Consider the following 21,893-nt stretch of genomic DNA (forward strand, 5'->3'; position numbering starts at 1 on the left):
TAAAAGTCATGACGAAATGAACTAGCTGTTTCAAATTAATTAAAAGTGGGTTGGAATAGAGCCATCTAATTAACTCTTTCATTTAATTATTTAGGAATAGAACGAAACGAAACCCCCCCCCCCAAAAAAAAAACTCATTCATTTTAGTTTGATTAAGAAATAACTTGGAACTAATTGTCATAAAAATTCTCTCTTTGAAAAGAGATGTGCCCTATTCATATTTTTCAGAAAAATACTCGAGTACATTATATGCACCGATTTATAGGATGAATCGGTCCGATCCTCGATATATAAGACTGATACTATCGTTGGAGTAATTTTTATTATTTTTATATCTTTACTTAAGTACTATAAGTTTATTTAATAATAATATAACTGATGCTATGAAACTCAAAATCTAATGGTAATCAGTTTATTTATAAAAAATAAAATTTTAATTAGACATTCATATTGATTTAGAAATAAAAATGACTAAGAAGACTTCTATATTAGTTTTTTTGGCAGGGTTGTACTAAGTTCGGATCGGACACTAATGGCTTGGCAAAACAATGGCATTAGAGCTTAGATTTAACCTAAGACTTGACTCTGGCATTATAACAAAGTGAACCCAATTGACGTCAGCTTTAATTTATCAAGTGAATATGAATTCGTCTTGGCAATTAATTGGCTTTGGCATGCATCTTGACGTTGGGATAAGAGAAGATTGAAGGATGTGATGATCCATGTGTGTCGACTCCCCTCCCTTGAAATCAACATAGTCAATTGCGACGACGACGACTACGTCGACGACGACGACGACGACGACGACGACGACGACTACGTCGACGACGACGACGACGACGACGTCGACGACAACGAACCAATAAATAAATAATTATTATTATTATTTGAATCTGGAATCCTGTATAACTTAACTCAATGAGTCAAGGGACTTACCAACGAACGCGAGCAATCGCCCAACTTGGAGGGTAGATCTCTCTCTCTCTCTCTCTCTCTCTGAGTGGAGCTGTTGTTAAAAGAACAAGAAAAGGAGAGAGTTGTCGTAGCGACAGTAAGGTGGTAGAGACACAACATCTGTATCGTTGAGATGCCATTTTTATTGTGGTGATCACAGAGATAAGGAAATTGATAAGTGCTCGATAAAATGTACTCACCTTTCATGCAAATAGTTCCTAACTCGTAGTACTCATCTGCACCCACCTAACAATCTGGCAGATATTACTAATTACATCCATCTTGTGGTGGCAATGCACATAATTGTTTTGTTATTTGTACATACAACTTCATCTCGATGAAGATTTCTTAGGTTGATTCGAACCAACCTAAAGGATCGGGTCCGGGTTTGATTACACGAAACTGACCTAATGAGTTGCTTCAAGATTGACAAACCCAAATCTGCAACAACAGCAACATAGATAGAATTTATGGTTCAAGATTATAATTCAAAAGAACTCTACAAGTAGCAGAAACTCAACAAGAAAACACACAGATCAAACCTTTCTGTAAGGCTTTCAGCCTAGCGAAAAGTTGCGGAGCGGTATAACCTCGCAATCTCCGCACGCTTCCCTAAGAGAAAAGCAATGCCAAAACTATACAATTCATTTATCATCCCAAATTTACACAATTGAATAAAAGTCTAACATTCATCTTACATATTCATAATATGCATATCAATATAATAATAAAAAATTAAATACCTTAATAAGTTTTTCCAAGCATATCCACTAATGACTTGCTCCTCGATTTCTAAAATATTCAAGCACAAGGGTACAATAGCTTAGTAAGCACCCATAACTCACGTACCAACAAAACTAATATAAAAGAATAAATCTTTTTATCAAAACTTATAAGTCACTTTTCAATTAGTGCTTGTTTCCAATAAATAACTGCATAGAAAAAAAATTTATATAAAGAAATCATAACATAAGCTAATCAAAACTGAGATTTATATATCGTGCAAATGATATGCTTATAATAGAATAACTTTCAAATAATTTTTTTTTCAAAGTAATATATAAATAGCTAAGGTCATATAATATATATATATATATATATATATATATATATATATATATATATATATATATATATATATATATATATATATATAATTTTAGTAACGACAGCTATGGCTATACTATATCCGCTGACAATGTCTAGAATCATATTTAACCCCATGATATAGATAACACATGTTTCCCTATGTCAGGACTTAGAAGAATCTGGTTTCTAACAAATACTAATATTTTACCCCCATTAGTGTGGTTCAGATCATAACCACACCAAACAATCTGAAACGTTACAAATCATATGTCAAACTTTTGAATGAATTTTTATAAAACATTTGACAGAAACATATAACATTTTTCAAAAATAATTCCATAATATTTTTTACCATAAAATAATTTGTAGGCCAATACTTATTTCAAATAATATTTGTAAAACAAACATATACATTTTTAATGATTGCAAACATGTATAATAAATATTTTAATATTTTTGAATAATAAAGTATTTCAGAAATCAATAAAAATCACATAATTCAATAATATATATATATATATATATATATATTTTTTTTTTTTCATTACTTCGAAAATAGATTAGACGGAGTTGTTCGAATACTTATCTAGATCTTGGCCTATAAATCCGACATCAGAGAATCCTTCCTCTTTTCCTATATCATATGAGATATATAAATTAAAATCTTATATGAAATCTTACAATAAATGCATTATTTAATTTATTTTTTCCTTATAATTTTCTCTTTTCTTTCTCCCTTTATTTATTTATTAATTTTAATCTCTCGATCTTGTTCTTCTTCCTATTTGACTTTTCTCTCCTTTGCTTTAACTTTTTTTTTTTCTATAATTTCTTCTTCCCTTCGTCGCCCACAATCTGTGGTTGAGTGACAGCAACGAAATTTTCTTTCTTTTTTTTTCTCCAACCTACTGATCCCATCATACTCGGAACATGATTGGCACTTTCCGTATGTCACCATGTGGCCTACACCACCACCTACGCTGCAAGGTTGCAACATCATAATCTCCTCTCCGCCTCTTTGCTGTTTCGTCATCTGCCAAGAGAAGCCTGAGAGTCGCCAAGGCGATCAAGCTTTTTATATATAAATATATGATTTTCCTTTTCTACTGTTCACTTCATTTTATTCTTGCATTATAGATTTTTTTTTCCTAACTTTCTTGTCTCTTTCTCTTGATCGGTACTCTACCGATCCCCGTTAATTTCTCTTTCTGTCTTCTTCTTAGACTCTTTTATTTTTTATTTTTACTTCTCTTTAAGAATTGATTCGTAGTAGTTATCTAGTTATCATGTTCTAGGTAGTTTTAGGTATGTTTCAAGAAGTGACCCATGATTTAGAAGTTATAAGGTAGTTTCTATAATTACCTCAACCATGGGTGACATAGTGGAGTGAGGTAGTTACCACTAGGTTCTATAAATAGGACCATAGTTCATGAAGTAAGATAGAAGGAGAATATACTTGGGAATATCTTGTAAGTGTTCTATGTCAATCATCTTGTTTTAAATACTACATTGATTTTCTTGATCGAAAAGATTCTTTTTACTAATATCGTACTATTATGTTTTTATTATTTCCTTACTCCTTAATCCCCAATATTTATGGTATCAGAGCTAAGTTTCAATTTAAACAGGGTATTATGACTTTCAATGATAATTCCATATCTCAACCCCTTATTCATATCTTCTCGGGCAAATGCTATGAATTTTGGAGTATCAAGATGAAGACTCTATTCGAGTCTCAAGATCTTTGAAACTTAATAGAGAATGGATATGCGGATCCAGATGAAGAAATCACGCTGAGGGAGAATAGAAAGAAGGACTTAAAGACATTGTTCTTCATTCAATAAGCTGTACATGAGACAATCTTCTCAAGAATTGTAGCAGCGACAACCTCAAAACAAGCTTTGTTAATACTTCAAAATGAATTTCAAGGCTTATCAAGGGTGATTACGGTAAAACTTCAAACATTTCGTCGTGAGTTTCAAATTTTATTCTTGAAAAACAATGAATCGATGTAAGATTTTCTTTCTTGAGTGATTGAAATTGTTAGTCAAATGAAATCTTATGGTGAACATCTTCCTGATCATATAATTGTTGCAAAAGTTTTGAGAAGTTTAACTCCGAAATTTAATCATATTGTTGCTGCAATTGAAGAGTCAAAAGATTTATCTACACTTTCATTTGATGAACTAATGAGTTTCTTGCAAGCACATGAAGCAAGGTTGAACAGGTCACTTGAAAAAAGTGAAAAGAAAGCATTTCAGGTTAAGGGAGAGTTCTACTTCAAAAGAAGACAAAAAATCAATAGGAAGAGGACGTGAGGAGGATTTCATGGTAGAGGAAATGTAAGAGGAAAAAAAAGAGGACACTTTGATGGGCATGATGAACAAAGACAATCAAATTATGATAAAAAAAATTATACGAGTGAAATTCAATATCACTATTGTAAAAAGTTTGGTCACATGAAGGTGGATTGCTGGAAAAGAGAAAAGCAAGCAGGCTATGTGAAGGAAAATGAAGAAAATAGTAAATTATTTAGGACTCATTCACAAGTTAATGATATCTCAAATGATATTTGGTTTCTAAATAGTGGGTGTTCTAATCATGTGTCAAGCATAAAATCAATGTCTAGAGATATTGTAGAAACTCATAAGTTGAAAGTTAGGCTTGGAGATAACAAGCAAATCTAAGTGAAAGGAAAATGAACAATTGAGGTGAAGACAAATAAATGGAAGGTAAAATACCTTGATAATATTTTCTTTGTTCCTACTTTATCACGTAACTTGTTGAGTGTTGGTCAATTGATAGATGATGGATATTCAGTTATATTTGATGATGGTTCATGCACTATTAAAGATAAAATACCTGGTTTGATTACGGTAAATGTTTGCATGATGCAAAACAAGATGTTTCCACTTGATGATTCAAATATTGAAAAGTATGCTCTTATCACAACTCAAAAGAATGAGTTTAATTTATGACATTTAAGATATGGACACCTTAACATTATGGGTTTAAGGTTGTTAAATAAAAAAAGAATGGTTTTCGGATTGTCCAAGATTAATACACTTGATGTATGTGAATGTTTCATTTATGACAAACAAAGTAAAAAATTATTTCCTGTTGGAAAAGCATGGAGAGCATCTAATTGTCTTGAATTAATTCATGCTGACTTATGTGGACCTATGAATACAAAATCATTTAGTAGAAGTCAATATTTTCTATTGTTTACTAATGATTATAGTCGCATGAGTTGGGTATATTTTTTGAAACTGAAATCTGAAACATTTGATAATTTTTAAAAATTCAAGGCACTTGTAGAAAGGCAAAGTGGTAAATACATAAAGATACTTCGGACAGATAGAGATTGGATTTTTATCTAATGAGTTTAATTCTTTTTGTGAAGAAAATGATATTCGCAGAGAATTGATAACATCATACACATCGAAATAAAATAGTGTAGCTGAACGTAAGAATCAAACTGTCGTTGAAATGACAAGAAGTTTGCTTAAACGAAAACACCTTCCAAATCAGTTTTGGCAAAAGCAATAGCAACAACAATTTATAATTTACTGTTTACTTCCTTTTATTCTTGCAAGATAGATTTTTTTTTTTCTAACTTCCTTATCTCTTTCTCTTTCTCTATCGATCCTCATTAATTTATCTTTCTGTCTTCTTCCTGACTCTTTCATTTTTTTTTTCACTTCTCTCAGGAACCCTTTTTTTTTTTCCTTCATTTCCTCTTCTTTCTCTCTCCTTTCTCTTTACTGTTCACATACTTTTCTCTTACGTATCTTCTTCTCTTCCTCTCACGGGTTGCACATCTCTCTCTTTCTCTCTCTCTCTTTTATATTTTTCTTCCAACATCCTTTCTCTCTTTTCCTCCTCGTGCATGGTTGCTTGACCGTGACCTTGCCGTCATGGTACCACCACACACCGACGACCAAATGGATGAGTATCCGATCATCATCCTATAAAGATATATCCTTACAACAACATTCAAAATCCATATCAAACAATCAATATATTTCTTATAGGACTTTAAATTATGACTTATATTATATTATATATTGTTAAAAATATTTATAGATCAACTCACATATTTAACAATATAACATAGATTTGATAGTTGATTTATGATATACATGATGAGTACTTGGATATTATATGTTAGTTTCATAAAATAAAATATTTGGTAGCTCATTCACCCAAATACCTTTGGCTTCATAAATTTTTTTTAATAAGCCTTCAAGGATTGCTCAGTTGGTGACTTCGATTTGACAATTGGTTTAAGAACAAGCCATCGAATTGAATTTTAGTTGGATCCCCAAAGATGTCATAAAATTCTTTGAACCTGACATTACTGAACTATATCCTATTATCAATAATCAGTGCTTTAGGAACTCTAAATCGAGAGATGACACATAAATCCCTCCACCTATCTTTCTATGATCGATGTCATAGGTTTAGCCTCTGCCCATTTGATGAAGTAGTCAGCTCCAACCATAGACATTTCCTTTAGCCTGAAGTAGATAGAAAATATCCTAAAATATCTAGCCCCCATTATGCAAAGGGATAAGATGAATCTATCAAGGTTCATTCCATTGTTGGGAGTCTTTAAACTTGAGCATTACGTTAACATCTATCACAGCGTTAGATGTATCTTACTACATCGTACTTGGGAGTTGGCTAGTAATACCCTTGTGAAGAACTTTGAAGGCCAAGGATCTTCCCCCAATGTGCTATTCGCAAGTTGCCTCCTAAATTTTAGATAGTAGGAGAGATGCTTGGTAGGGTGTAGACATCATAGTAGTGGTCGCGATATTGATCAACTATAAAATACACCGTCAAGGATGCAATATCATGCTTGCTGTCTTCATACTTTTCTTTTCTTAGTTGGATTATATGGGAGAGTTTCAATCATAAGATATTTTAAGATGTCTACAATACAAGTAGTCATTATTTGACTTTTGTTTATGCTCCCTAGAACTTTTAAGATCACCTTTTTTGATGGGCATACATGGTTTCTAGAGAATATCTTAGATAATGCATTTACTGCTATGTTGTCTCTTTAGGGGACTTGTTCAATACTGAATGATGGGATGTTAGTTATCATTTGCTTTGCCTCCATAAGATATAAGGATATGATAGAATCACGGGCCTCATATATACCATTGACTTGGTTGATAATCAATAAGGATTTACTATAAATTTTCAGGCTTTAGATCCTCATTCCTTTATTGAGTTTTAGACTAGATAGTAGAGCCTCATACTTTGCCTCATTATTAGTCACTTTGAAATTAAAACAGAGTGCATGCTCATAACTCCCCTCGATTGTTGACGTTGTAGAGCTATTCACATAGAAGGTCTAGCATTGGAGCTCCTGCGAAGCCTCTTCAACAAAAGTCATTTTTACCATGATCGGCCAAGGCTTGAGCCTTGATGGCGATCTATGGTTTGTAAGAGATATCAAACTCGCTAAGCTCCACTACCTATTTAAGGAGTCTCCAAGTTGCATCAGGCTTTGAGAGGATCTGATGCATTGGTTTGTTTGTCATGATAATAACATGATGAGCTTAAAAGTATAGGCAGAGATTCCTTGCTACTAGCACTAATATGTAAGTTAGCTTTTCGAAGTTATAATATCGAGTTTATATTTTATGAAGTACATGATTGTATAGTATATTAGTCTTAGACTCGATCTTTTTCCTATATTAATACTAAGCTTACAACCATCGAAGTTATTGCCAAGTATAGGCATAATTCCTCTCCAGGGAAAGGACTAGAGAGTTAAGGTGGAGTTGTCAAATAGGCTTTGAGCTGGTCGAATGACATTGGCACTATTCGATTCATTAAAAATCCTTCAATCACTTTAAAGTCTTAAAGAATAATAAACATTGATTGCTTATCGTAAATAAGAAGTGGCTCGATGTGGTGATCCAGCCCGTTAGCTACTGAACCTCTCTTATTGAGTCTGAGAGCCTCATGTTAATGATGGTCTAGCCCTACTTAGGGTTTGCATATGTTCTCCGTTAACGGATCATGAAACCTAAAAATCTTTTAAAACTCACATCGAAGGCACACTTCATAGGATTCAATGATATTTAGAATTTTTTAATAGTCACAAATGTTTTCCCTAAGTTAGAGAGATAGGTGCTTGCAACACGACTCTTCATTAGCATGTCATCAATATATACCTTTATTTTCCATCTAATTTGGTGTTAGAATATCTTGTTGATTGTTCTTTGGTAAGTTGCTCTAATATTTTTTAGCTCAAATAGTGTTACTTTGTAGCAGTACAAACCTTTGTTAATAATGAAGGCAGTGTACTCTTTATCTTCTCGCACCATCTTTATCTAATCATATCTAGAAAAAGCATCTATGAAAGTTAATAATTCATAACTATAGGTCGAGTCGACCAATTGGTCTATTGGAAGGAGAGGAAAGTTATCCTTTAGAAAAAATCAGTATAATCAATACACATTCTTCATTTTTTATTATTTATTTTAACAAGGACTAGATTTGCAAACCACTTATGATAGTAGATGTCATGAATAAAATCAGCATTTAACAACTTGCTAACTTCTTCTTCGACTACTACTTGTTGATTTAGAGAAAATCTTCAAGGCTTATGATAAGTTGCTCAATATACAGAATCGATAGTGGTTGTCTTGACGGTATGTTTTGGCCGCTCAAGGTCTAAGAAAATTTCTTCCTATGGCTCCTTCTTGGAGATGAGAGGATGTTGGGGATGGATCTCTAGAGTCCATTTGTTGTATAGGGTGAGCTATTCTCTTAGACAAGTTGATCCACATCAAATAGCATTGTCTTGACTCTTTGGGATCACTTCTTAGCTCTGTCACTCCTGAGCTAGTGAAATTTTTTGATGTCATGTAGTAGGTTGATACTACCGCTCATATATGATTAAGCGAGGGATACCCTATGATGGCATTATATGTAGACGGAAGGTCAACCATCAAAAACTTGGTCTTTATAGTTTTTGAGCAATTGTCAGACTTGAAGATGACGTAAAGATCTATGGTCCCTAGCGAAGTGATGGAGTCCCTTAAGAACCCAGTAAAGGTTGAGGAGATCAGTTATAGATCCTTGGTAGATAGACTAATTTTTTGAAAAGCATCATAGTAGAGTATATTTATTGAGCTTCTAGTGTCGATCATGATCATTTTCATTAATGCATTAGTGATCCCGATGGAGATTACCAATGCATCATCATGTTTTGGGTCTGGGTGCTTATCCTATTCCTTGAACATAATTGATTGGTCTCAATTATGATCGAATCTCTTGCATAGGATTTTTGGGTAGATGAACTACTAGCACTCGCGATTGGCTCTCAATGATCATATTGATTTGTCGCTCAATGGGGCCTTTGGGCCTCGATAATGTTTTATGAATCTTAGGTAGAAACTTATGAAGATGACTCCTTTTGATTAACTCTTCAATTTGCTCCTTTTGGGTATAGCAATCTTTAGTATTAAGTCCATGGTCTTGATGGAAGTGACAGTATTTTATCTTTTTTTTTTGTCAATGGGGCTTTCATGGGGCATGGTGCCGTAAGAGCCCTTCTTTTGGGATTTGCATGAATAACTCTATATGGGAGGTGTTAAGTGAGGTGAAATCTTATTGTGGTAATCGGTCACTTTCTGTTTATCATTTCATGGCCTTTCCATAGGGTTTTGTTACTAAGATCTTTCCTCCTTTGTCGTCTTTTTCAGCTCAACCTTTCTATTTCCAGTGATTATAGACTCAACTACTATACGATGGTTTGCCTCTTATAAAAGCTCTAGGAATATGGTCGGAGACTTAGTGATGACTTAGTGATAGTTGGAGTTCGCTAATGTATGCATTGATGAGGACAAATGGAGTTGGATTAGCAATTAAGTTAACCTCATCATTAAATTTTCTATATAACTCTATCTTCCTATGTGATGGCTAGGAGAAAGGTGGTGGGCTTCTTTAAAAGTTGATAACTAATAAAGTTAAGCTTAAACTCTTTAGTCAGTTGCCCAAATAAGAAGATTGACTCTCAGAGAGCTTAACAAATTATTCACGTGCAACTCCCCCTTAAGGTTGTTAGGAAAGTTCAACATATTAGTGAGTTGATGGTTCCAAATAACATCATTTGAGACATAAAAGTTATGATGTATTCCGAAGGGTCATATTTTCTCTTGTATACATTGAGTGATGGGAATTAGATGCCTTAGTGGATCAGCTCCTCATTGTTACTTTTTGTGAAAGGAGACCACATGTATGATTCTATTTCTAGCCAATTTTCCTATTTTATCTTATTTTCCAATTACGAATCCATTTTATTTAGTTGGTCCGAACCTCAACTAAAAGTTTGGTTGATTTAGTAATTGACTCGTTGGGAAGATCTGGAATTGGTGTTGGAATAGGGATTTCAGTCAAAGGGGGAGACTACACTTCTTGTTGGGAAAAACCTATTATAGCAGAATAATTCTTTTTCCCTCTTTGTGTATCAAAATGAGTTCCTCATCAAAATATCAACTTGATATCAAAAGCATATATCAACCAAAGTAGCATAACCAGTAGAGCAATAAATTAATCACAAAGTGAGACCAAATTTTTATGTAGAAAACCCAATGCAGGAAAAATCACGGGACCGTAGTCCACTTCAAACTTCCACTATCACTAATAATGATAACATATTTATAATAAGTCTTCTCTAAAATATCAAGAGGATCAAAATAACCTCAAGATTATATATCTTGGCTCAAGAATAACATATCATCATCATAAAGAGAATTTTATGTCTCACAAAGTGGGTATAGTAGAAAAGTACCTTAGAGATGGTAAATTATAAATCAGCACCGTTAGGATTGTAGAGATTATTGTAAGGATTTTTCATATATAATTTGGGTTAAAACTGATAAAGTTTGGCCACTGATCGTCAAGTAGAAAAACTCAAAATCCTAATGGTCTATTTTCTCTTTCTCTCTCTGCTCTTTTCTCTCCCTGTGTATTGTAACCGTTCGTTGCACGCACCGTTCCTTCGTTGGCCTCATTGTGCACGTCTGATTCTTTTTCTTTTCATTTTTTTTAATAAATCAGATTTGGGCTGACTGTCCAAATCATATGGTCAAAGCCCATATATGGGTTGATCCCAACAATTCTCCCCCTCCAACTCATATGGTGGGCTATACTAAGCCCGCTCTTCGCCTACATACTTCAAGCTTCTCCTTAGGCAAAGACTTTGTCAACATATTTGATTAATTCTCATTGGTATACACATTTTCCAAGTGTAATTCTTTCATATCAAGCACATCACGAATCTAGTGATATCTCACATCAATATGCTTGGATTTAGAATGGTACATTGAATTCTTGGAGAGGTGAATGACACTTTGACTATCACAGTTAATAGTATATCCTTCTTATTTCAAGCCCAATCCCTATATAAACTTTTTCATTCATAAAGCTTCCTTGTAGGCTTTAATAATTGCTATGTATTCTACTTCTGTGGTTGATAGAGCAACATAATTCTATAACTTAGACTACCAAGAGATTGCTCCCCTTGCAAATGTCATCAAGAATCTCGAAGTGAACATTTTGGAATCAATATCACATGTCATGTTTGCATTTGTGTACTCTTCTAGTACAAGTTTATCACTGCTAAAACATAAACACAACTTGGAAGTACCTCTTAGATATCTTAATATCTATTTCACTACTGCCCAATGTTCCTTATCAGGATTAGAGAGAAATCGACTGACAACTCCAACTACATAAGCTATATCTGGCCTAGAATAAACCATAGCATATATCAAACTGTCTACTGCAGATGAGTAAGATACTTTGGAAATTTCTTCTTTTTCTTTCTCACTTGTAGGATATTATTTTGAACTAAGCTTGAAATGACCTACAAGTGGAGAACAAACTACTTTGGCTTTACTCATGATGAATCTTTCAAGAACATTTTCAATGTAAGTCTCCTAAGATAGCCAAATCTTTCTTTTCTTCTTATCACGAAGAATCTTAATGCTAAGTATTTGTTTCATTGATCCTAAGTCTTTCATGGCAAAAGACTTACTTAGCTCTCTTTTAAACTTTTTGATTTTACCAGCATCATGGCCAACAATCAGTAAATCATCAACATATAGTAGGAGAATAATAAAATCATCATTTGAAATTTTTTTCATGAACACACAATGATCAGATGTGGTTCTATTATACCCTTAGCTCATCATAAAGAAATCAAACTTCTTGTACCACTATCTAGGTGCCTGTTTGAGTCCATATAAGCTTTTTTTAAGCTTACACACCAGATTTTCTTTTCTCTTGACTTTGAAACCTTCTGGTTGCTCCATGTAAATTTCTTCTTCTAAGTCACCATGAAGAAACGCTGATTTCACATCAAGTTGCTCAACTTCTAAATTCAACCGGATAGCTAAACCAAGAACAACTCGGATAGAGAAAATTTTCACAATTGGAGAAAATATTTCTTCAAAATCAATACCTTTCTTTTGACTGAATCTTTTCACAACTAGTCGCGTCTTGTATCTTTGTTGTGAGCTATTATTTTCGGTCTTCAATTTGTAAACATATTTATTCTTGAGAGCTTTCTTCTCTTTAGGCAACTTTACCAAGTCAGAGCTGTGGTTCACAAGCAAGGATCTCATATCTTCTTGCATGGCTTTAACCCACTCATTCTTATGCTTATGTAGAATAGCTTCTTAGTAAGTTTCTAGCTCTTTCTCGTTAGTAAGTATAACATACTCATATGGAGGATATCTGGTAGATGGTTGTTGCTCTCTTGTGGATCTTCTTAATGGAATCTCAACTGGTGGTGGAGGTGCTTGTTCAGTTGGTTCAACATCATCAACTATAGGAGTATCATCACTGGCATTCTCACCACAATCTTCTTGTTCATCTCCCTCATGATCATCATGAACTACAAGTGAAGGAATTGGACCCAAACTCCAAGGAATATAAACACAAGTTTTTGGCTTCTCAATATTATCACAATCATCAAATAATTGGTCTTCAAGAAATACAACATCTCTACTTCTAATAATCTTCTTATTCACTAGATCTCATAATATGTACTCAAACTCTTCATGATCATATCCTAAGAAGATACATGCTTTTGCTTTATTATTAAGCTTGGATCTCTCATCTTTAGGAATATAAACAAATACTTTACACCCAAAGACTCTCAAATGATTACAAGATATATCTTTTCCTTTTCATACTCTTTCTTTAACATCACCTTTCAGATAAACTGATGGAGAAAATTTTATAAGGTTAACTATAGTTCTCACAACCTCCCCCAAAATGACTTAGGTAACTTAGCGTAGGAAAGAATACACCTAATCCTTTTTTTAATTGTTTTGTTCATCCATTCTACAACACCGTTCTGCTAAGGAGTTTTAGAAACTGTTTTCTCAAGCCTGATACCATAAACCCTACAGTAATTCTCAAAAGGACCCCTGTACTCGCCACCATTATATGCTCGAACACACTTTAGCTTTTTGCTAGTTTCTCTTTCAACACTAATATGAAATTCTTTGAAAACATCGAGTACATGATTTTTAGATTTCAAAGCAAAAGCCCACACTTTTCTAGAATGGTCATCAATAAAAGAAACAAAATAAAGAGCACCTCCAAGAGTTCTAGTTTACATAGTATAGATATCATTATGAATTAAATCAATAACATCTGATCTTCTATATGATGGATATGTATGAAAGACAACTCTATGTTTTTTTTTAACTAAGCAACGATCACATGATTTAAGAGATGTACCTTGCAACTTTAGTAAGAATTACTTTCTAGCAAGAGTTTGAAGTCCCTTCTCGCTGATATGACCAAGCCTATTATGCCGAAGATCTATGCTTTCACCCTTCTGAATTGTATTAATCTCTCCTTTATGTAGCTTAGCTTCCATGACATAAAAAGAGTTAAGCTTCTTTCCTCTCGCCACAATTAGAGAACCTTTAGTGAGTTTCCATTTACTTTCACCAAAATAGTGTGTAAATCTCTCATCATCAAGTCTACCTGTAGATATCAAGTTAAGATGAATATCTGGAACATGTCTAACATCTTTGAGTATCAATTTGCTCTCAATACTAGTCTCCAAACAAATATCTTCAATACCCACAATCTTAGATGTACCACTATTTCCTATTCTAACACTACCAAAATCACTAGTAGTGTAAGATCTGAAGAGATTACCATGAGAAGTAATATGAAATGAAGCACCAGAGTCAATTACCCAATTACTGTCCTGAGCTGCAAGATTGACACAACCGTCATCATAAACAATAATGATATCACCTTCAACAACAACTATATTGGTCTCTTTCTCATTTTTCTTCATTTTATTCTGTTATCGCTTTCAAAACATATACTCTTTCTTCTTGTGACCTAGCCTGTTATAGTGGAAATATTTGATATCCCTTCTAGACTTGGATCTTCCTCTATAACCATGTGGATTTCTACTATGACTTCTTCCACATTTTTCTTATTTTTTAGAAACAAATGCACCAGAAGAAGATTCACCTTGTTCTTTCCTTCTAGCATCTTCATTTAGCAAATTGTCTTTAACCATATCTATAGTTAGAGTTCCCTCTGGCATGGAGTTATAAATTGTCACAGCATACGTTTCCCAACCTTTTGTAAAAGAGCTGAAAAGTAATAATCCTTGTATCTCATCATCTATATTTATTTTCATAGCAACTAACTTGTTTGCAAGACCCTAAAATAGACTTATGTGCTCAATAATATTACCACCATCTTTATACTTCAAATTTACAAGTCTTCTAAGGAGAAATTCTGTTTCCCACTGTCTTTTTCGCAAAGTGATTTTCTAACTTTTGCCAAACAACATCAGCTCTGGTTTCATCAGAAATATGCTCATGCAAATTTATATACGTCCATCTTCTAATATAAGCAATAGTTTTTCTATGTTGAACCTCTCATTCCTCATCCTCTATAGTAGAAGGTTTATCTTGAACCTTGATGGGCTTATACAAATCTTTGTGATAGAGCAAATCTTCCATCATACACCTTTAAGTGGAATAATTTGATAAGTTCAATTTAATCATACTATCTGACTGTTCCATTTCAATCATACAAGAAAAAAAAACTAGCACCAAACGACCTGTTAAAGCGAAATAATTATTTTCTCTCTTTGTGTATCAAAATAAGTTCCTCATCAAAATATCAACTTGATATCAAAAACACATATCCACCAGAGCAGCATAAACAGTAGGATAATAAATCAATCACAAAGTGAGACCAAATTTTAACGTGGAAAATCCAATGCGGGAAAAACCACGAGACCGTAGTCCACTTCAAACTTCCACTATCACTAATAATATAACATGTTTACAATAAATCTTCTCTAAAATAACAAGAGGATCATAATAACATTAAGACCATATATCTTGGCTCAATAATAGCATATAATCATCACATGGATGAATTTCATCAAAAAGAGAATTTTAGATCTCACAAAATGGGTATAACAGGAAAATACCTCAGAGAGAATAAATTGTAGATTAACACCGTTAGGATTGTAAAGCTTACTACAAGGATTCTTCACATATAATTTGGATCAAAACAAAAAAACTCAAAATCCTAATTATCTCTCTTCTCTTTCTCTCTCTCTGTTATTTTCTCTCATTGTGCACCGCAATCGTTAGTTGCACGCCAAAATCGTTCGCTGCCCTCAATTGTGCACGTCTCTTTCTTTTTCTTTTTATTTTTTTTAATAATTCAGATTTGGGTTGACTACCTAATCATATGGTCCAAGCCCACATATGGGCTGAACCCAACACTTGTGAAGTTGACAGTGGACTATTATGGAGAGTTGGTCTAAGGCAAGGGTTTAGAGAGCTTCCTATCTATGGTGAGAGGTAAGTTGATTTTGGGAAGACGATTTATCTTATTCGTGATAATCGTATCGTAGAGAGCTTCCTGTCTATTTGCTCATATGATTATCTTTTAATCGTCAGATGTATAATAGAAGCATGACGAATCCATTCTTAATGTAATTAATATATTAAACAGATTATGAATATCATAGGAGTGAATTGATTATTGATTGATTTGTATGATAAATATTCTATATGATTGTAACATTGTACCATCCTTGATTTTTCAGAAGTTGTTACACTAGTTCTAATATCATTAAAAAGTCTATTATTGATGAGTTTCAGTTAAACTAATCAAAATTAATATACATCAATTTAACCTAAAAAATTAAACTTTTAAATTATAGATCAAACCAATCTGATTTTTTCAATTCTGTGATGTGAGATTATCCTTTTGATTCATCTCCTTTCTCCTACCTGTAAAGGAGGTTTGTCTACACTTGACTTGTGTGATATGTAGTTCCTCTCTAGTAAGTCGTGTCATATCATATAATTTGAATCATATCTTTAATCAATAGACCAACAACGGGTGTCACGATACTTATCAATTCGAGTTTCTTGGATTTAGTAAACTCTTCTGTTGAACCCGCTTCGTATTCAACGAAAAAAAGGTACGTTACACACATACTCGTTTCTTTATTGAAAGAAGAAAAGGACGTGTATGACTGCATGTCACTAGATTTGTTGGAGTGATTTCACAACCATACAATTCATCTCACATTTCTTTCCCTCCTCTGATGACTCCTTGCCTTGTAAGCAGTCATTGTCTGCTTTACAGCTTCACAAAAGGTAAGATGGGACCTCTGAGAGTGAAGTCAATTCAAGTCGAGCAAATTATCTTTAGGAAGCTCTTTATGCCACACAGCATCATGTTGGTCGTCGCATGCGTTTACCCATTAAACACCTTCAGTACTTTCTCAATCTGTCAGCCTGTTTCTGCGAATTGAAATTAATCACTACAGAATGGGCAGGTCTTTACCACATGCCCTCCGCTACAGCATCAGCTTCATACTACAAAAAAGGCATGGTCATATGATGTGAACAACAACCCCTACTTTAGCCGACTTGTTGACTTGGTGGCACAGCCGGAGAACGGGAGTCCATATAGTCGATCATATTTTAGCATTCATCAAGTCAGAAAGCTTGAGCACATCGAGAGAAGGGAGACTCGGCAGTGTGTTGACAGTCGATAGGGTTCCAAAGACCTGCTTCATTGTTGGGCGTGACTCTGGGTCATGTTCCACGCAGCAAAGTGCCAACCTCAAAACTGCAGCTACCTCGTCTGCAACCTCCGTCGTAGGGAGTGATGGACGCTGGTCTAATACATATTTCACAAGCGTGTTTTTCGGCGACGAAGGCAATGACAGAACGGAAACGAGTCCTTCCCCATGTCCTCCTATTAGCAACTCAAGCGTGACCACTCCGAAACTGTAAACATCGCATTTGGTGGTCACTCTCATCTCATAAGCAAGCTCTGCAAACAATAACCGATAACTGAGGAAACCTTATATCGTAGAAGGATCTCCAAAAGACAGCTATGTTAGGCTACTTTGCGCCTTGATTGATGAATAACTACGTGTACAGTAAATCGACTGCTGTTTTCTATTTCTAGATTGATGAATAATTCATGTAAATGAGCTACAAGCTGATGGACTTTTAACTTGCAAAAAATGTATTACTATATGACGTCGGGGGAGAAACTTACCCGGTGCCAAGTAACCATATGTGCCGGCAAGCATGCTCCAATTTGATGAATCTGGCTTCAGGAGTCGAGCAATACCGAAGTCAGAAACACAAGCCTTGAGTTCTGAATCGAGCAGAATATTGTTGGTGGTTATATCTCGATGAACAATGGGCTGATCGCAATCATGATGCATGTAGGACAGAGCACGAGCCACATCTTTGACAATGTTCACCCTCTTCACCCAGTCCAGTTCGGCAGCTGCTGCTTCGCTTCTGAGGAGGGATCCCAAACTTCCTCTCTCCATGTACTCGTACACCAGAAACTTGTGTCGAGCAGAGGAGCAGAATCCGTAGAGCTTGACGATATTTCGATGTCGAATTTGAGTAAGAGTATGTATCTCGTTTTGAAAGGATTGCTCATTCGATGTAGTTTCGTCTTCCTGCAGATGAATTTTCTTCACTGCTAGCATCTGCCCGCTTGCTAATTCTGCTCTGTAAACGCTGCCATATGCACCACTTCCGATACAGTATTTTTCATTAAAATCCTCCGTGGCTGCAACGATATCCTTGTATGCATATCTTCCATCAAAGTTAAATACACAGAATGTCATGCCTTCTTTGTTGCCATTATTTTCGGAAGGCATGGAATGTTTCTTGGTCTTCTGGAACAGTGAAAACGCTCCCAGAAAAACAAGTAAGATGAATAAGACGACCACGGAAGCAATGATAGCTGAGATAATTGCTCTGTGGTGCTTGCTTCCATCATCTTTCCTTGCAGTATAAGAAAGACATGGAGGCAGGCCTTTGACGACCCCACACAAACCTTTGTTGTGGACAAACCACTTCGCCGGAGCTTTCCGGAAGACTGGGCTCTCAGGCACAGCCCCCTCCAATTCATTATATGATACGTCAATGATTAATAAGCTGATCATAGCACTTAGTGAAGATGGAAGACCACCGGACAAATTATTATGTGAAAGATTCAGAATTTGCAGCATCGTAAATTTGCTGAACTGTGAGGGTATCTCACCCGTTAGTGAGTTGTGGCTGATGTCCAATGCGTCTTGAAGGTACTCCAGGCTGCTGATCTCTGCAGGAATTCCTCCGCCGAACTTGTTGCCATTAAGCTTCAGGGAGCGGAGCTTGAGACAAATGCCTATTTGAGACGGTATTCTTCCTGTCAAGCTGTTAACTGATAGATCAAGGATTTCAAGGTCGGGCATCCTTCCAAACTCTATTCGTACCTCTCCGCCGAGTCGATTGCAGCTCAGGTTCAGCTTGTAGAGATGAGGTAACCTGCCCAAGCTCTTTGGAATCTCCCCCTGTATGTAGTTGGAAGAAAGGTCCAGTTCTCGTAGTTCTTTTAGATTGCCGAATTCTGGTGGAATGGCTCCGGTGATGTTGTTATTTGAGATTGCCAGGAATGTGAGATTGTCCCATCTTCCCCAGTCCGGTGGGAGTGCACCTGACAGCCTATTGAATCTTAAATCCATATAAGAAAGATGTGGATACACTCCAAGAAGTTGTGATATATCCCCGGTGAGTTGGTTTTGCTCGAGACGGACTCTGATCAATCCCGTACAGTTCTTTAAGGTCCCGGGAAGTTGACCTCTGAAGCTGTTGTTGCTCAGTGAGAGATACTGTAGGGTTCTTCCTTTGCATATGTTTGAAGGCAAGTCACCGGAGAAGAAGTTGTCTGACAAAAGAAGCGATGTCAAACCTGTGATGTTGTTTAACTCGGCAGGCAATCGACCAGACAACCGATTATTGAACAAGCTTAGGTCAGTGAGGTTCCTTAAGTTACCGAGGGATGGAGGAATTGAACCGAAAAGCTGGTTGTCATGGAGATCCATACCCATGAGCTGGGTCAGGTTTCCGAAAGTGGATGGTATCGGCCCGGAGATTTGGTTGTCGGGCAGAAAAAGTTGGGTTAACTCATTTAGATTTCCTATTTCCGGAGGGATAAAGCCTGACAATTCATTAACCCCAAGATAAAGTTTCTCTAATTTAGTTTGATTTCTTCCCATAAAGAAAGGGATATGACCTGTTAGACTATTATTGAAGAGCCCAAGTTGCACAAGGTTTAATAGATTTCCCAATTCTCTGGGGATGAATCCCGAGAGATGATTTTGATAGAGAGACAACTGGTATAGGTTCGTCAAGTTCCCTAAACTGGGAGGGATGAAGCCAGATAGTTGGTTCTTCCCAAGTGTAAGATGCATCAACTTCTGAAGTCTTCCAAGCTCCTGAGGTATGAAACCTGTAAGTTGATTATCTCGCAGGTGCAAGTGCAGAAGCCCGGTAAGATTGCCCAAGGATGGAGGGACACAACCACTTAACTGATTCTTATTGAGATATAGGAACTGGAGCGCCTTCATGGAGCCTATTTCGACCGGGAGTTTGCCCGTGAACCGGTTGCCTATGAGATCAAGATATACAAGGTTGGAGAGAGCCGAGATGGTCGGAGGAATGACGCCGTCGAGCTGGTTGTAGGAGAGGTTGAGACCGACGAGTGATCTCAGCGTTGAGAAGTTGAGAGCATCGAGTGGCCCTTCTAAGCTCATGTTCGGCAGGGACATGTCGGTGATGACAGGGCGTCCTCTGTGCGTAAGGTTGCACGTAACTCCAGTCCAATTGCACGGATTAGAGCTGAGATTCCAGGATTCAAGGAATTGCTGGCCGTGAAGGGTGGACTTCCAGTGGAGTAGGGTTCTCGCTTGTGACCCGAGTGAAGCTGTCACCGAGACAAGATGAAGAGAGAGCAGCAGCAGGAGGAGGAGAGTGGTGGAGAGGAGCCGCCAGTTGTGCAGCTGGGATGCCATAACTGCAGTGTAGCTAATCTGGGGGAGGATGTTGTACTGCGAGCAAACAAAGGGCCCCCTTATATAAAATGTATGAGATGGATGTGAACTATCGGGAACCGAGTGGGACACATTTGAGTCTCGAGCATCCTCACCAGCGGGGCTAAAGCTGGATGGTATCACCCGTTCTCATACTGTCCCCTCCGCAAAGTTTGGTGGAAGGTTAAGAACCATTCCTTTCGATCATCACCACTGATCACTTTTCATTTGTTAAAGCATAAAGTGGACTCATATTATTACTTGGAGAAATCAATGTCATATAAGAAGAAGCACAAGAAAAACTTTGTAGCAGTAGATTTCTGAGTCAAGTCAGCTGATCTTATCAAGTTCAGCATATTCCTTCTGCCAACTGGGAGTCATTTTATAATGTTAAAGAAGAATAGCTTTTGTGACATTAAAATAAGAAGAGTTTTGCTGATGATTAATTTTCTGCAGGTGCGGCCAAATGATCAAGATTCGGAATCCCATTTGAGACGTCGACTTTCTATAAATCAAATGTGCAGTTAAAACTATTGTCATTTATTAATGCATAAAGAGATATATGATTTCATAGCTTCCGACATCAGGTTGGGTAGAGAGGAGGTGCGAAACCTATCCAATGGTTCATTTTAAATGAGTTGGATCCTGATTCGATTTGGTTGATCCACAGTGGATTCGGAACTTGATAGTGAAACCATCAGAGCCAGGAGATTTATCGAGGCAAATGGAGGATAGAGTATTCCAGATTTGAACGATGGGCATTATGAAGAATACCTCAACCAATGAGACTAGGCCATATGTTAGGCTTCAAAGGATAAGGATCCTACTTCCCAAAGTCATAATAGAATGAGACAAAGGCAAGGGACATGCATGATGTGTTGGTCTGGGACAATTTGGTTTTGGACATTAAAGGTGCTTAATTTGGTTTTGATGGCTGCGAATGGCAACCCGGGCATGGTAGTATTTAGTGTTGAGGTCCCCATCATTAATCCATTTAACCTTGGTGTGAGACCACCATCTAAGATTAACGTGGCGAAGGAGGGCATTATATTTGTTACGAAGACAAATAAGTGCTTAAGAGCAAAATCACATTGTTTAAGAGAGTATCAGCTTGAGTGGATGCAAGAAGGTCTTGAATCCTTGAGTCTATCAAGATTATTTGAGATATTTGTTAGAGGGGAAGTGAATCAGGAAGAGCGAGACCAAGATCTAGAAATAAGATCATGGGACTTAGGATGTTCAACCCAAAAATTCTGGAAGTAAAACAGCTTGTTAGTAGGTTTGTGTAAAGGAGAGATGAAAACAAAAATGGAGCAATGATCTAAAGCAAACTAAGGGACCCTCCCAATTGTTACATGATATTTATTTTGGGCCAGAGAAACTAAGATCCTTAAGTCTCACATTTTCTAAAAAT

The 21,893-nt window shown here is 36.0% G+C and overlaps 1 protein-coding gene across 1 annotated transcript; it reads right to left on the reverse strand.

Moving 5' to 3' along the window:
- Positions 1-16,552: 16,552 nt before the first annotated feature.
- On the reverse strand, positions 16,553-20,755 carry LOC135652749 (MDIS1-interacting receptor like kinase 2-like). Its single transcript, XM_065173974.1, has 2 exons — positions 17,662-20,755; positions 16,553-17,430 (listed from the first exon to the last, which is right to left on the reverse strand). The coding sequence occupies exons 1-2, from the start codon at positions 20,459-20,461 to the stop codon at positions 17,069-17,071; spliced, it is 3,162 nt and encodes a 1,053-aa protein (XP_065030046.1). The 5' UTR covers positions 20,462-20,755; the 3' UTR covers positions 16,553-17,068.
- Between the last annotated feature and the right edge of the window lie 1,138 nt (positions 20,756-21,893).

The sequence above is a fragment of the Musa acuminata genome, chromosome BXJ1-4, assembly GCF_036884655.1.
Source record: "Musa acuminata AAA Group cultivar baxijiao chromosome BXJ1-4, Cavendish_Baxijiao_AAA, whole genome shotgun sequence".
Classification (NCBI taxonomy): Eukaryota; Viridiplantae; Streptophyta; class Magnoliopsida; order Zingiberales; family Musaceae; genus Musa; species Musa acuminata.

What these genes read in the sequence shown, in the direction of transcription:
- LOC135652749 (XM_065173974.1), bottom strand. Translation starts at nt 20,461, where the DNA reads ATGGCATCCCAGCTGCACAACTGGCGGCTCCTCTCCACCACTCTCCTC. An exon ending in ATATGGTTACTTGGCACCGG is followed by an intron (nt 17,431 to 17,661) that starts GTAAGTTTCTCC and finishes TATTGTTTGCAG; the next exon opens with AGCTTGCTTATGAGATGAGA.